Below are 16793 nucleotides of genomic sequence, written 5' to 3'. Positions count from 1 at the left end.
TCCTGCTCTGGACAGTTCCTGATATGGACAGAGGAGTCAGCAGAGAGCACTGTGGTCAGACAGAAAGGAAATTCAAAAAGAAAAGAACTTCCTGTGTAGCATTTAGCAGCTGATAAGTACTGGAAGGATTGAAATTTTTAAATAGAAGTAATTTACAAATCTATATAACTTTCTGGCATCAGTTGATAAAAAAAAAAAAAATGTTTTCCAGTGGAGTACCCTTTTAAAGGGTTAAAGGGAACCCCAAATTATGTGGTCCACAGCAGTACTTTCAGGGATGTATCCTAAGGGTAAGTCCGGGGGCTATTAAGGCCTATAACCCAGTTGCTAGGCCAGGGTTTCCCAATCAGGGCACCTCCAGCTGTTGCAAAACTACAATTCCCAGCATGCCCGGACAGCCTTTGGCTGTCCGGGCATGCTGGGAGTTGTAGTTTTGCATCAGCTGGAGGCGCCCTGGTTGGGAAACACTGTGCTAGGCCCTTAGGGGCAGCAAACCATTCTGTATAGATACATCTTTGCTGTATATGAGCGACGTTTTACCGCCGCATGTGATGTTATACGGCGACGTTTTTGTCCTCAGGGTTAAAATCTGTTATTGAGTTTTTTACAAGTGGCTGCGTAAGGGTCAATGTCTCGAAAATGTCAGGGACATGATGTGCGATGGAAGCACTCCGCCTGTCACCGCTGTCACATGACACATCATCCTCGTCTCCTGAGCATCCCCCCCAGACACGGTCCCCGAGTATCAGTATGCAGTGCCCATTGTGCCGTCGCATGTCAGCGTCTGATTTCTGCCATCCATATTCCTTCAGACGTGACTGATCTGTGATTGGTTAGCGCCATTTTTTTTAATTATGTGGTTAGGGGGCAATGGAAGGGCAGATGTTATTACCCTAGGGGCAGATGGCATTAAAAGGGTATTCCGGGTAAAAACATCTTATCCCCTATCCAAAGGATAGGGGATAAGATGTCTGATCGCGGGGGGGGGGGGGGGGGGGGGGGGGGGGCGCTGCTGGGGCCCCCCGTGATCTCCCTGCAGCAGCCCCATTCTATGCTGGGCTGTGTCTCTAGTATTGGAAACCTCCGGGTTTCCGGGACTTGGAACGTGACGTCACGCCACGCCCCCTCCATTCATGTCTATGGGAGGGGGCGCGACGGCCATCACGCGACCCTCCCTGAACCTGAATGGAGGGGGCGTGGCGTGACGTCACGTCTCCAGTCCCGGAAACCCGGAGGTTTCCGAAACTAGAGATGCAGCCCAGCATAGAATGTGGGTGCTGCAGGGAGATCGCGGGGGGCCCCGGCAGCGGGCCCCCCCCCCCCCCCCCCCCCCCCACGATCAGACATCTTATCCCCTATCCTTTGGTTAGGGGATAAGATGTTTTTGCCCGGAATACCCCATTAAACCCTTGTGTTCGTGACGCCAGGGCGTGGTTAACCTCTGTGCCACCCGAGGTATGGCCACTGGTTCCTGGGCCAGGCGAGGGGCAAATAATCACTCCGATGCAAAGTTACAGAACAACGGCAGCTTTACTGAGGCAAATAGATGATATAGTCTTTACAGCTCAGTTAGGCCCAAGGAGATGACCAGTGATTTAGGAGACTTGCGGGCTGTCTGGGGCTTGTAGTGGGCTTGGACTGAATGAAGCAGACCCACGCTGACTTTAGCAGACTTGACTGACTTGACTATGACTGACTAGGCTTCGCCCCTGTGGTTGCTTACCCGGTTATGACGTTCACCTGAAGGGGCACTTGGTGATAGAAGCGTGACTGCGTGGTGAGGCCCAGGTCCCCCTCAGGACACCAGACACTCTCAGGTCCTGACTGTACCGATCCTCAGCAGAGAACTCGTCTCCCTATGCTAGCTCCTCCCTTGGCTTATAAGGGAACAATTTAGAGGGGTCCTAAAGGTCACCCCCAAGTCACCTGATCACTGACACCTTCCCTGGTTACATGACTTGGTAACAATATTTAAAGGCATATAAATAAATAAATAAGGACACTGTTAAACATTTAGGATACACAAAATGAAGGTGGACACTGAAATAGAGTCCGCGACACATGACAGGGTACAGGAGGGCAACTCCTGTACTGGGCCACCACACTTACATTTTATAAACTTTTTATAGAGAGATCAATGAATGAGTATTTTACATTTTTTTATATATATATATATATATATATTTTTTTTTTTTTTTTTTATTATAATTTTTTTTTTTGTTAACCAATATTTGGATTTTCTTTTTATTTATTTTTTTCTTACATAGCTAATTTTTTTTTGCCATGAACAAAGTCTTGCTTTTTGTGGAACCAATTAGACTTTTTAATGGCACCCGTTAAAGGTGTACTCCAGGATTTTATTTTTCTTCAGCCTTTGAGCCCATGATGCCAAGTTACAATACTGTATAATACCCTTCTATTACTTTCGTGCGCCGCTTTGTCCCGTTTTCCGACACAGGACCCACACCCGGAAGTACTGAAGTGCAAGTCTTTTTATGTTACTGTTGTCTCTGACCTTTCCCAGCATTCCTTGTGGCCAGAGACAAGAGTGGAGATTTATCAGAACCTGTCCAGAGAGGTTGCTGAGTTGCCCATAGCAACCAATCAGATCACTACTTTCATTTTTCACAGGCCTTCCTAAAAATAAAAGTAGCGATCTGATTGGTTGTTTTGGGCAACTCAGCAACTTTTTCTCTTGACAGGTTTTGATAAATCTCCCCCAATATCTCATAGGTCACATGGTCTCCAAAAAGGCGTGGCTATGCTGCATTTAGAATAACATTGCTTCAGTAAATCCCTACCACCCTCCTTACCATGGCCTGGTCCATCACCATGGTCACGAGGCCTTCAAAAAACCTCTGGCTACCATGGCGGATCCTTCCACCCCCTTTCCGAGATTGTCTGTCTGTTATTTGGTGACTGTATATTGGTATTATTTCAGCACCATACGGTGGTACTTATTATAGCAATGTGTGGTATAGTGTGTTACGTTTGCATTGTAGAGTGGCAGCATTATATTACGTTGTATTTTAGGCAGTTGTATCTAGGGTCGGTGTTCACACTGGTGTGGTGCTCTGGGGCGGCCATTGTTTCTGTGATGCTTTGTCTGTGAGGTGGTGCGGCCCGGAGCCGGGGGCTTGGTCGGGCAGCAGTGGGGCTGCCTGGCCACTGGGTCGTTCCCCCTGTGGGCATGGTGTTGCAGGGGCGGTGGTCGCCGCCAGGCACTATGCCAGTGTTAGGTTAGGGACCCAATCTGACTAGGGGTCCCTAACCTGTTAGTTTTTGAAATTATGCTGAGAAGCAAGTAGATCAAAATACAAATGGCGGATGTGCGGCTGTGTTTCAGTTTCTCTTTTTGTTTTACATACATATCTAAGGGTTAATTTGCTAACATATGACACTGTTTGGTCACCATTCTAGATGATACATATACTGTGGCACTGTACTGGATGGTATTTATTTTCTGTATGATAATGTACCACATGGAGGAAATGGGCACAGTAAAAAAAGGCAATGCCCACGTTCAGCATACGACCATGGCTGCCGCTTATTTCAGTGTAAACTGTGCAGAAAGGATATGTAATGCAGCTCTCTCCTGCCACCTTTTTTCAGATAGCTTTCCATTAAAGTCAGTGTTTCAGTCCAACTAGGAGTCTTAAAACATGACTGGGAATGTTTGCCACTTCAGAAATCTCTCTAGAAGAGAAGAAAACCTATCTTTTGACAGTTTCGGGGCAATAATCCCCAAAACAGCTGTCTACAGATGGGTATTCTTTCCTTTTGGAGAGATTGGCTTGGTATACATTCCTAGTCATGTTCTAAGACTCCTAGTTGGAGTAAAAGACTGACTATTGTGGTAGCGGGGTGTGATGCAAAGGGCAGATGGAATTAGCCTAGGGGCAGATGGCATTTACCCCTTGTATTCGTGACGCCAGGGCGTGGTTTATCCTCAATACCACGCAAAGGTATACCGCTGGATCCTGGGCTAGGCACGGGGGGCAATAATGACTCCGATGCCAAGTTACGGACAACGGCAGCTTTACTGAGGTTAGACAGGTGGAAAAGTCTGTACAGTTCAGCCAGGGCCCAAGGAGATGACCAGTGATGCAGAGACCTTAAGGGCTTGCTGGGTCTTGTAGTAGAACAGGACAAGTAGTGCTGGCCACGTTGACTAGACCGGTGACTTTGACTTGACTGACTAGACTGTAACTGTAGTTACTTGCAGGTTTGTAGCTTGTGTCTGCAGACTGGACTTGAGGCTCCTGTGCCTCTGGACACTTAGGCACGACTTGACTGGACCTCAGCAAAGACTAAGAGTTTGCGGAGGCTCCACCCAGGGCTTATATGGGGGAGGCTCTGGTGGGGTCCCATTGGTCACCCCTAGGTCACCTGGTCACTGAAACCTCCTGGGTAACAATCACTTGACAAATCACATGGTAAACAGTCTTAAAGGTATAACACTCTTACATATATAACCTAGGGACTATATACAATTACAATAAACAGATGCAGGGGGGGAAGGGGACACTGCAGGAGGCTGCCTGACAGGGCAGCAAGGGTACGGGGTAACACCTCCTATACTGGGCCACCACAATTATATGGAAACGATACCCATAAAAGGTGATGTGAGAGAGATGCTTTGCATTTCTTTTCTTCCCAGAATTCCCAGTGGAGCATGAATGGTCTATGAGTCGTCATATACGTTTATAGCATTCTATTCCAGGAGAAAGATTACCCCATTGGTCTCTCAATGATGGGCCTATCTGCAGTCATCCAGCACCCTACTCTGTACGGATGATGGGCAATAACCCTGATCCTGTCTCCAGGGGGGGATTCTTTCCTTCTGGAGAGAGTCCTGGCTCAGTATACATTCCCAGTCATGTCCTAAGACTACTAGTTGGACTGACACCTTTACATTTCACAACTAGCAGGGGTTCCAGCAACTTGACAACAGCCATCACTATGTCATCCAGGGCTCAGCTGTCCTACATAGAAACATATTAAAGGGGTATTCTGGGTTTATACATCTTATCCCCTATCTAAAGGATAGGGAATAAGATGTATGATCGCAGGGATCCCATTGCTGGGGACCCCCCGCGATCTCACCAGCGGCGGGACCCCTGCGATCATACATCTTATCCCCTATCCTTTGGATAGGGATTAAGATGTTTAAAGGGGTACTCCGGTAGAAAACTTTTTTATAAATCAACTGGTGCCAGAAAGTTAAACAGATTTGTAAATGACTTCTATTTAAAAAATGTTTCCCTTCCAGTACTTTTTAGCAGCTGTATGCTACAGAGGAAATTCTTTTCTTTTTGAATTTCTTTTTTTTTTGTCTTGTCCACAGTGCTCCCTGCTGACACCTGATGCCCGTGTCAGGAACTGTCCAGAGCAGGAGAAAATCCCCATAGCAAACCTATGCTGCTCTGGACAGTTCCTGGACACGGACAGAGGTGTCAGCAGAGAGCACTGTGGACAAGACAAAAAAAAAAAGAAATTCAAAAAGAAAAGAATTTCCTCTGTAACATACAGCTGCTAAAAAGTACTGGCAGGGTAAAGATTTTTTAATAGAAGTCATTTACAAATCTGTTTAACTTTCTGGCACCAGTTGATTAAAAAAAAAAAAAAAATTAACCCCGAATACCCCTTTAAACAAAGGGATCTCATAAGGTTTTTATTTGTGAACTATCCTATAAAGTCCCACATTGATGGACAGGATCACGGAGGGGTGCAGCAGACGTGATCAGTTCCGTATTAGGGTCGTGTGAACTGTAACTAAAGGGGACGTGGCAATTTTTCTGACTGTTGTGGGATTTACTGATCTCTGGCAGCCATGTCTACCTGCGCCCGTCCCATACATGTGAGCAGGTGGCTTATGTTTGATCTGCTGTCACCAGAGAGGAGCCGTCCAAATAATCATCCCCCGAGAAATATAGTGATAAATATTTATTCAGAGGGAATTCTGGGAGGTCTATAAAACAGGCTTGTTAACTCCTTCCCTGCCCCAGAACTGGCGTTCAGTGTGAATTTCTGTTGAAGAGGGGAAGATTTTACCCATAATCCCAGGTTTCACAGCATTTTCGCAGTTTAAAATCAGAAATGGTGATTCCCATAATAAGCAGGTTATTAGGATTTCTAGCTTTTAATTACACTCCTTTTCCCCCCATTTCTATACCCAGCAGATTTCAGAATTCTGCTGGTTGCTATAGGAAACTGACAACGGCTTAGCTCCTCCCCTATGTCAGACATGTGACCTAGCTGCTAAGCTCCCACTAAGGATATGTTCACACAGCGTAAAAATTCTGCTTGGAAATTCCGTTGCAGAAGAGTCCCTTTTTGTTTTCAATGGGATTCTGCTGCATTGTGCACACGGCAGAATTTCATCGGAAAAACATCTGCCGTGGAAATACCGATTCCAACCTCCGCAGAAAGGGTTGACATGTCAATACTTTCTGCACAATTGCCAGCTATGGAGATGGAGCATTTCTGAGCAGTCAATGTTCTGCCAGCGCCCCCTGTCTGCAGTGTAAGTCCATAATCAATTTTTCTTAATTTCTGCATAATTTTCTCATTGATTGGTGTCAATTCAGGCTATATGGGCATGCTGAGAGTTGTAGTTTTGCATCAGCTGGAGGCACCCTGGTTGGGAAACACCATGCGATCCGGTCAAGCAACGCCAGCGAGTGTCCCTGCCACCTTCTTAAAGGGGTACTCCGGTGGAAAACTTTTTTGTTGTAAATGAACTGGTGCCAGAAAGTTAAACAGATTTGTAAATGACTTCTATTAAAAAATCTTAATCCTTCCAGTACTTTTAAGCAGCTGTTTGCTACAGAGGAAAATCTGAATTTTCTTTTAATTTCTTTTTTATCTTGTCCACAGTGCTCTCTGCTGACACCTGATGCCTGTATCAGGAACTGTCCAGAGCTGGAGAAAATCCCCATAGCAAACCTATGCTACTCTGGACAGTTCCTGACACGGACAGAGGTGTCAACAGAGAGCACTGTGGACAAGACAAAAAAAAAATAAAAAAAAATAAAGATTTTCCTCTGTAGCAAACAGCTGCTAAAAAGTACTGAAAGGATTAAGATTTTTTAATAGAAGTAATTTACAAATCTGTTTAACTTTCATGCACCAGTTTGTTTTAAAAAAAAAAAATTCCACCGGAGTACCCCTTTAAGGCAGTGTATTATTTTTTTATTTTTTTATTTTTTGCAAATTGTGCCGTGAACTGCAACTCCCCATACCCTATACTGCACCTGAAATGTATTGGTGCTATAAAATACATCATTTTCATACCCCGACAACCTGCTAGGAGTTGTAGTTGTAGCTAATAAAGTGGCATTTTCTTTAAAGGTTCTGGCTTACTGCTCATTCACACCGAGTTCATGGCTTCACTCGATTAAGGACAAAAGATCTTTATTCCTCTTCACCAAATGTGTTTTCTCTGAGCCCCGCTAAAAGCCCTCGCAGCGCCAGCAGTTCCCTTGCGCGGAACTCTCTCAGATAAATAGACGTTACCCGAGACGATTCCGACATCGCTGTATTAAAATCTCAGCGGTCACATAATGACGAGGCATTAGCTTGGCACAGCGCCACTTCCCTGCCTGTACTTCACTCTGTCCATTAGCCGAGCCACCGCTACATTGATGACGTTTTTATTCTTACACTGTGACACAGGCCGAAGCAGTGAAACGATCTGTCACTGACACATTCGTACCATCCTTTGTACTTTTCGGCAAGCGGGGAAAACAACCTGGAAGAGGAAAGCAGATGGGGAGTGACCTATTTGTTGTGTCAACTTCAGTAAAAAAATTAAAAAAAAGACGATGGTGTATTTATGGACATTGTATAGCAATAAGTAACTTTTTATAGGACTATAATTTTTATATGAGTTCCCTAGATAAATTCTATATAGGTTGTATGACGATGTGCGAGGGTTGTGACGTTGGTAGCCATCTTGAAAGAGGTTTCCATGTTTTCTAGAAGGACTTACACTTTGTAATATGTAATGGGGGAGTGGGGGTTCCAGGAAAAATATGTAAAGGGGGATTTAAGGGGTATTCCAGGAAAAAACATTTTTTTTTTAATCTCAACTGTTTCCAGAAAGAAAGGACAGGAACGGACAGTATGGGAGTGTATGGCCGGCATGACGGGGGAGTAAGGGTAGCGAGGAAGGGGTTAATGTTTATGAAGAAGGGAGGTCAGTGTGAGGTGGAGGGGTCAGTGGCAGGTGAAGGGGCGGTACTTGGAGGTGATAAAAGGGGCAGTGAGTGGCGGGAAGGACAGCCCAGTGGAAGACAGGAGTTTGCCTGCCCGTCTGAGGAGATATTGAAGAAGGAGGTGGATGAGGAGGTATTGAAGGAGAAGGAGGTGGATGAGGAGGTATTGAAGGAGAAGGAGGTGTGGTGATGGTGTTGTGCAGCTGGGGCGGTACCCTGCTGGGCTTGGTAAACCCCTGCGGGCATGGTCCCAAAGGGAGGAGAAGGTCTCCGAAGGTGGTGTCCTGGGGTTAAGTTTATGGACAACCAAGGGCAAAGTAAGAGATCGGAAGGTTATGTCGCCTCTAAGTCCCCCTCCTTGGTATGATGCACTAATGTTTTTGCACTATTTTATTTGAAGGTTTATTTAAGGGATATTTGGTTTTATATGGTTGTTATAAAATAAAATGGCCGCTGTGGCCTTTCCACCAACATCAGTGTCTGTGTATTGTTTTACTTGGGGAAGTGGAGGGGTGAGAAATGGGTGTGAAGGAAGCGGAGCTTTACGCTCCCCTAGTCAAGTTAAACAGATTTGTAAATTACTTCTATTAAAAAATCTTAATCCTTTTAATAATTATCAGCTGCTGAAGTTGAGTTGTTCTTTTCTGTCTGGCAAAAGTGCTCTCTGCTGACATCTCTGCTTGTCTCGGGAACTGCACAGAGTAGAAGAGGTTTGTTATGGGGTTTTGCTTCTAAACTGGGCGGTTCCCGAGACAGGTGTCATCAGAGGGGATTTAGACAGAAAAGAACAACCCAACTTCCACAGCTCTTAAGTACTGAAAGGATTAAGATTTTTAAATAGAAGTAATTTACAAATCTGTTTAACTTTCTGGAGCCAGTTAATATATAAAAAAAGTTTTTTCCTGGATAACCCCTTTAAGGTCTTAATGGAGGGGGATTTAAAATAATTTCCATTATTAGGTAACTTGGGATAAAACATCACCCTCAGGTTCCCAGTAAACATGTCGTCCTCCTAAAAATTCTGGTCTGTAGTTTTTTGCTTTTTTTGGGGGGGGCGGGGGGGGGGGGAGATAATTGACCACCAACATGGTGGCCATTACAGCTATAACAGGAGTAGTCGTTCGCCTTTTTAAGATTGAAAAATTGGCCTAGTTAGTCGGAGTTCTCAAAGCAATGTAATATTTAGAGAGAGGAAGGAAGGCGCCTCATGTGCGGGATCAGCAGATCTTGTTAGTGGGGGACGGTAATTCCCAGGCCGCTTACCAAAGTTGGTTGTGCGCCCACACACAACAAGGTAAAGTGTAGAATGAATATAAGTAAAGGTCCACTGCAGCCCTCCTGGGTAGAAGTAGAATCAAAACAGGGTGACCGTGAGTTCAGGAGTTAGTCCGGCGCAGAGAGGAACCATCAGGGAACCAGATAAAATCAATGGATTTATTAAATGCAACGCGTTTCGCTGCGCATGCGAAGCTTCATCAGGCATCCTGCCTGATGAAGCTGCGCATGCCCAGCAAAACGCGTTGCATTTAATAAATCCATTGATTTTATCTGGTTCCCTGATGGTTCCTCTCTGCGCCGGACTAACTCCTGAACTCACGGTCACCCTGTTTTGATTCTCAATGCAATGTAATGGCAGCCATATTGTTTGCCACCTAGTTTGAGTTCCTAGAAGAGATCTTATATTCCTAATGTTCTTGATAGTACAGTGCAGCCACCAAGCGCTACAGAGGTCTGTGCATTATATAGGCCGCCCTTTGATTTCAATGAGAACTTTTCTTCATTTCTCCTGTGGTTGAGACACAGGGAAATTAAACACAAAATCCCAATGGCCAATGGCCGATCACTACTGATTTTGACCTTCTTGGTCACATATTGAGCGTCAGGATTTTAGTCGTAATCTAAACCTATGTTTCTTGGGAAATACATTGAAGAGTGTTCCCGTATTCAAGTTGAAAACCGTACGGAACTGTATACGTTTTTTTCTTAACATGGGAGTCAATGGGAACCGTACAGAACCGTATGTGCGTACGGTTCCATCCGGTTTTCACCATACGGTTTTTGACTTTGCACAGTTTTTTTTCTGGAAATTTCAATCAAACAAGTGAAACTTTATTCAAAATGGAGTGAAAAGTTAAAAACCTATACGTTGTTTTTTTTTTTTTCAAACCATATACGGTCTCTAACTGTATACAGGTTGAAATTTGTACACACGTTTTGATGCAGTTTAGTCCGGTTTTGAGGAATCCGTTTTTCACCAAAAACCTGATACGGGAACGGTATTGCAAAAACGTGGTGTGAATGCAGCCTTAGCTTATGGATGGGAACTGGCATTAAGTGGGTTAAATGTTATGTAAGGCTGGATGCACGCTACAATTTTCCGATAGGTCTCCTGTCAATCGGATGCCCAGGTATAAGTGCACATACAAGTACTGGCCCGGTAGACTCCAATGGCCTCAGTCAGCGATTGACTATATTCAGGTCATGTCCATGCTTGGGCTTGGATCCAAAAGCTTTGTTTTCTGTGCTTTTGGGTCTACATGTGGCAAATGACCAAAAGTAGTTACCAGCTGACTAGTTTGGGCCATTAAAGTCAACACGGCCAGTCAGCATCCCATTTTGACAGGATAAGATGTACTGGCAAAATAATAGTATGAACGCAGTGTTCAACCCTAAGTGATGATCCTCCTCATATATGATCGTCCATGACACAGGCCGACCACTAACTCTACCTTCATTTTGGCTAGGCGTGGAAGAAACGCTGGTTCATCCTGAGAAGTGGACGCATGAGCGGCGATCCCGATGTCCTGGAATATTACAAGAATGACCACTCCAAGAGACCCATCCGGGTCATCAACCTCAGCTGCTGTGAACAGGTGGACTCTGGGCTGACCTTCAACAAGAAGGAACTCCAGGACAGCTACGTCTTCGACATAAAAACCAGCGACCGGACGTTCTACCTGGTGGCGGAAACGGAAGAAGAAATGAATAAGTGGGTTCGTAGCATATGTCAGATCTGTGGATTTAACCAGTCTGATGAAAGCTCAGGTAAGGTACTCTGTTTCTTAAAGGAATTCTCCACTTTTGAGCAATGTTGGGTCAATGTTGCATAGAAAGTCCATTGGTTTTGCAGGTACTTTTTGATCTTCTACCAAAGTTGAGTATAGATCATGACTACTACTCCAGTTACATCCAGAGCTATGGTGAACATATGTATGCAGGTCTGGAAGTAAATTGAGTAGAAAGGTTACCATAGTAGAGGTTACCATGGGTGTAATGATACCAACGTAGTAGTATCATAGGGTTCTGGACAGGATTAATTTCTATTAGAAAAGGAGGTGATGGCAGCCATATTGTTTACCGCTTAGTTTGAGTTTCTAGAAGAGGTCCTTCATTTCTAATATTCTCAATAGTACAGAGCAGCTACCAAGTGCTACAGAGGTCTGTGGAGGGCCCGGCAAGTCTGTGCATTATATAGGTAGACTATTACTTAATCTCTCCTATGGTAGCTCCACAAGGACATTAACCCCTTAAGGACCAAGCCCATTTTCACCTTAAAGGGGTTATCTAGGAAAAACTTTTATATATACATATACATATATATATATATATATATATATATATATATATATATATATATATCAACTGGCTCCAGAAAGTTAAACAGATTTATAAATTACTTCTATTAAAAAATCTTAATCCTTTCAGTACTTATGAGCTGCTGAAGTTGAGTTGTTCTTTTCTGTCCAAGCGCTCTCTGATGACACCTGTCTCGGGAACTGTCCAGAGTAGAAGCAAATCCCCATAGCAAACCTCTTCTACTCTGCGCAGTTCCCGAGACAAGCAGAGATGTCAGCAGAGAGCACTGTTGCCAGACAGAAAAGAACAAATCAAATTCAGCAGCTGATAATTATTGAAAGGATTAAGATTTTTTTTTAATAGAAGTCATTTACAAATCTGTTTAACTTTCTGGAGCCAGTTGATATAAAAAAAAAAAAATAAATAAATAAATTAAGGTTTTTCCTGGAATACCCCTTTAACCCGATAACGACCAAGGACGAGTATAGACATCCAGGTTGGCGGGCGTTCCCGCACCTGGACGTCTATACTCGTCCATTATTCTCGTGGGTGCTGCCCAGTGCGGCAGGGACTCGGCTGTATCACACAGCCGGGACCCTGCTGCACTGCCAGGACCGAAGTAAACTTCGGTCCCGGCAGTTTTAACCCTTACAGCCGCGGTCGGAAGTGACCGCGGGCTGTAAGTGTTATGACAGAGGGAGGGAGCTCCCTCTGTCACTCCTGCAGCACCCCGCATCGCGATCGCGGGGTGCTGCGTGTAATACGCGGCTGGCCGGGGCCTGCCGCACTGCCGGGAGTGAAGTTTACCCCTTACAGCCGCGGTCAGAAGTGACCGCGCGCTGTAAGGAGTTCTGACAGAGGGAGGGGGCTCCCTCTGTCTCCTCTGCAGCACCCCGCAGCGCGATCGCGGGGTGCTGCTGCATACCTGGGCAGCCGGGGGTCCTACAAAGACCTCTAGGTCTGCCCTGGGTATTGCCTGAAAGGACGTGCCAGAGGCAGCATATAACTGCAATGCTTTGGAATACTAAGTATTCCAAAGCATTAAAAAGTGTAAAAATAAATAAATAAATAAAATAAAAGTGTAAAAATAAATAAAAATGTAATAAAAGTGTAAAAAAAAATAAAAAAATTATATATATATATATATATATATATATATATATAATACATTTATTAAATGAATCTAATTTAAAAAAATGCATAATGTGTAGGATCGCATTGGCGGACATGGCGGAGCATGTAATATGCTGCGGATGTCCACCATGTGATCCTACACATTATGCAGCAGTCACGGTAATGAGCTCCCTGCTGCGGCTGGGTAGCTTTGTGTGTCCACTCATAGCGGCGGATTTCCCGCCGGCAGTCATGAGCGGACACACTGAGCTACCCAGCCGCAGCAGTGATGTATATATTCGCCATGAGCGGGTGCTTATTCCCACAACATGGCGGATATATCCATCAGGAGCCTTAACTGTCACAGACAGACGCGTTATACTGCCAGCCGACCAAGGACCAATCAGAGTGTTCCCTGGTCCAGCCAATAACTTGTAGGGGTGCGGTATATAAATGGGGTCACTTGTGGGGGTACTGTTCTGCCCTGAAAGCCAAATGGCGCTCCTCTCCTTCTGAGTCCTACCACGCGGCCATACGGCCATATACCCCACGCGGCTATATGGCCAAAGCGGGGGTATTTCCGAACATGGGACAAGCAGCTAAATAAAATATAGGGTGCATTTCTTTCAATATCAGAAGTGATGTACAAAAAATATGCCCCCCAAATGATGCATTTGTGAAAAATTGCAAATTTTTTTTGCAAGTCTGACCACTGTCACTTTAAGCATTCATAACTCTGGGATGCTTTTACTTATGAATTTTATCCTGAGATAGTTTTTTCGTGACATATTCTACTTTATGTTAGTGGTAAATTTTCAGCGATAATTGCATCATTTCTTGGTGAAAAATTCAAAATTTTCCTGAAAACTTAGAAAATTTTGCATTTTTCTAACTTTGAAACTCTCTGCTTGTAAGGAAACTTGACTTTACAAATGAATTTATATATTGATTCACATATACAATATGTCTAATTTATATTTGCATCATAAAGTTGACATGCTTTAACTTTTTGGAGAATCAGAGGGCTTCAAAGTTTAGCAGTAATTTTCCAACTTTTCACAAAAATTTCGAAATCAGAATTTTTTAGGGACCAGTTCAGTTTTGAAGTGAATTTGAGGGTCTTTATGTTCGAAATACCCATAATGGACCCCAGTATAAAAACTGCACCCCTCAAAGTGTTCAAAATGACATTCAGAAAGTTTGTTAACCCTTTAGGTGTTTCACATAAATAGCAGCAAGGTGGAGGAAAAAATTGAAGCTTTTTTAAACTAACTATGTTCTTGTAGACCCATTTTTGTTCATTTTTCCAAGGAGTAAAAGGAGAAAGCCACCAAAACGTGTAACCTAATTTCTCTCGAGTACGGAAATACCTCATTTGTGGATGTAAAGTGCTCTGAGGTTGCACTACAGGGCTCATAAGGGAAGGAGCAGCAATGGGATTTTGGAGAGTGAATTTTGCAGAAATGGGTTTTGGGGGGCATGTCCCATTTAGGAATCCCCCATGGTGCAAGAACAGCAAAAAAAAAAAAAAAAAAAATACGTGGCACGCTATTTGGGAAACTACACCCCTCAAGGAACGTAACGAGGGGTACAGTGAGCCTTAACACCCTACAGGTGATTGACAAACTTTTTTGTTAAAGTGGGATGTGAAAATGAAAAAAAAAAAATTTTTCCACTAAAATACTGGTGTTACCCAAAAATTTTCATTTTCACAAGGGGTAATAAGAGAAATGGGCAACCAAAATTTGTAGCCCCATTTCACTCAAGTAAGGAAATACCCATATGTGGATGTAAAGTGCTCTGTGGGTGCACTAGAGGGCTCAGAAGGGAAGGAGCGACATTGGGCTTTTGGAGAGAGAATTTGGTTGGAATAGAAGTCGGGGGTCATGTGCGTTTACAAAGCCCCCCGTGCTACCAGAACAGTGGAACCCACCACCACATATGACCCAATTTTGGAAACTAGTGAGGGTGCATTTGACAGATCTTTGGAACAGTGGGCTGTGCAAATGAAAAATTTTATTTTTCATTTTCATGGACCACTGCTCAAAAAATCTGTCAGACACCTGTGGGGTATAAATGCTCACTGTACCCCATGTTACGTTCCATGAGCGGTGTGGTTTCCGAAATGGGGTCACATGTGGGGAGGTCCACTGTTCTGGCAGCATAAGGGCTTTGTAAACACACATGGCCTTCAATTCCAGCCAAATTTACTCTCCAAAAACAAAACTTTGCTCCTTCTCTTCTGAGCCCTGTAGTGCGCCCACAGCGCACTCAACATCCACATATAGGGTATTTCCTAACTCAGAAAAAATGGTGTTACACATTTTGGGGGCTTTTTTCCTATTATCCTATAAAATTTGGGGTAACACCATCATTTAAGTGAAAAAAATAAAAATTTTCATTCTCACGTCCAAATTTAATGAAAATTCGACAAACACCTGTGGGGTATTAAGGCTCAATATACCCCTTGTTACATTCCGTAAAGGGTGTAGTTTCCAAAATGGGGTCACATGTGGATGTTTTTTTTTTTTGCATTGATGTCAGAACCGCTGTAACCAGCAGCCACCCCTATGCAAATCACCAGTTTAGGCCTCAAATGCACATGATGCGCTCTCACACCTGAGCCTTGTTGTGCGCCCGCAGAGCACTTTATGTCCACATATGGGGTATTTCCGTACTCTATTTTGGGGGTCTTTTTTTCCTTTTACCTCTTGTGAAAATAAAAAGTATGGGGCAACACCAACATGTTATTGTAAAATATTAAATTTTTTTACACTAACATGCTGGTGTAGACCCCAACTTTACCTTTTCATAAGAGTACAGAAATACCCCATATGTGGCCCTAAATGGTTGCCTAAAATACGACAGGGCTCCGTTGTGAGAGAGCGCTATGCGCATTTGAGGCCTAAATTAGGGATTTTCATAGGGATGGACCCTCCTCCACCAAAATACCCAAAGGCAGCTGTTGCAAAACTCCCAGCATGCCTGGACAATCAATGGCTGTCCGGCAATACTGATACTGGGAGTTATTTTGCAACAGCTGGAGGCACCATTTTGGAAACAGTGCCATACGAGACGTATTTTCATTTTTATGGGGGGGGGGGTACAGTGTAAGGGTGTGTGTATATGTAGTGTTTTATTTTGTGTAGGTGTAGTGCTTTTAGGGTACGTTCACATGGGCGGGGGTTTACAGCGAGTTTCCCGCTGGGAGTTTGAGCTGCAGCGGAAAATTTGGCACAGCTCAAACTTACCCTGTACATTTACATGGGAGGAGGGGGGGGGGGGGAACCTTCAGCTGTTGCAAAATTACAACTCCCAGCATGCATTGACAGACCGTACATGCTGGGAGTTGTAGTTATGCAACAGCTGGAGGCACACTGGTTGGGAAACACTGAGTTAGGTAACAGACTACCGCAGTGTTTGAACACCAGGGTACCTCCAGCTGTTGCAAAACCACAACTCCCAGCATGCATGGTCTGTCAGTGCATTCTGGGAGTTGTAGTTTTGCAACAGCTGGAGGTACACTGGTGCAGAATCACTGCGGTAGTCTGTTACCTAACTCAGTGTTTCCCAACCAGTGTGCCTCCAGGTGTTGCATAACTTCAACTCCCAGAATGCCCGGACAGCCAAAGGGCATGCTTGGAGTTGTAGTTATGCAACTGGAGGAGAACAGATTGGAGACCACTGTATAGTGGTCTCCAAACTGTGGCCCTCCAGATGTTGCAAAACTTTAACTCCAAGCATGCCCAGACTGCCCAAGCATGCTGGGAGTTGTAGTTCAGCAACATCTGAAGGGCCAGATGTTGCAGAACTACAATTCCCAGCATGCCTGGCGGTCTGGGCATGCTTTGAATTGTAGTTTTGCAACATCTGGAGGGCTACAGT

At 44.3% G+C, this 16793-nt stretch overlaps 1 protein-coding gene across 8 annotated transcripts in view; it reads left to right on the top strand.

The window, feature by feature from the left end:
- GAB2 (GRB2 associated binding protein 2) overlaps positions 1–16793 on the top strand; it is a 210086-nt gene that overhangs the window by 115359 nt on the left and 77934 nt on the right. For 6 of the 8 annotated variants that reach the window (XM_056561263.1, XM_056561264.1, XM_056561262.1 and 3 more), the window contains exon 2: positions 10964–11264. The exons of 1 other annotated variant lie outside the window; for it this stretch is intronic. In XM_056561263.1, coding sequence (XP_056417238.1) covers positions 10964–11264 — 301 coding nt within the window. Of the gene's footprint in view, positions 1–2932; positions 2954–10963; positions 11265–16793 lie in introns of those variants that run through there. One more of the 8 variants, XM_056561268.1, reaches the window with a different exon arrangement.

Source organism: Hyla sarda, chromosome 2 (assembly GCF_029499605.1).
Source record: "Hyla sarda isolate aHylSar1 chromosome 2, aHylSar1.hap1, whole genome shotgun sequence".
Taxonomy (NCBI): Eukaryota; Metazoa; Chordata; class Amphibia; order Anura; family Hylidae; genus Hyla; species Hyla sarda.
The sequence above is the reverse complement of the archived record's forward strand: the minus strand, read 5'-3'. Positions and strand labels throughout refer to the sequence as shown.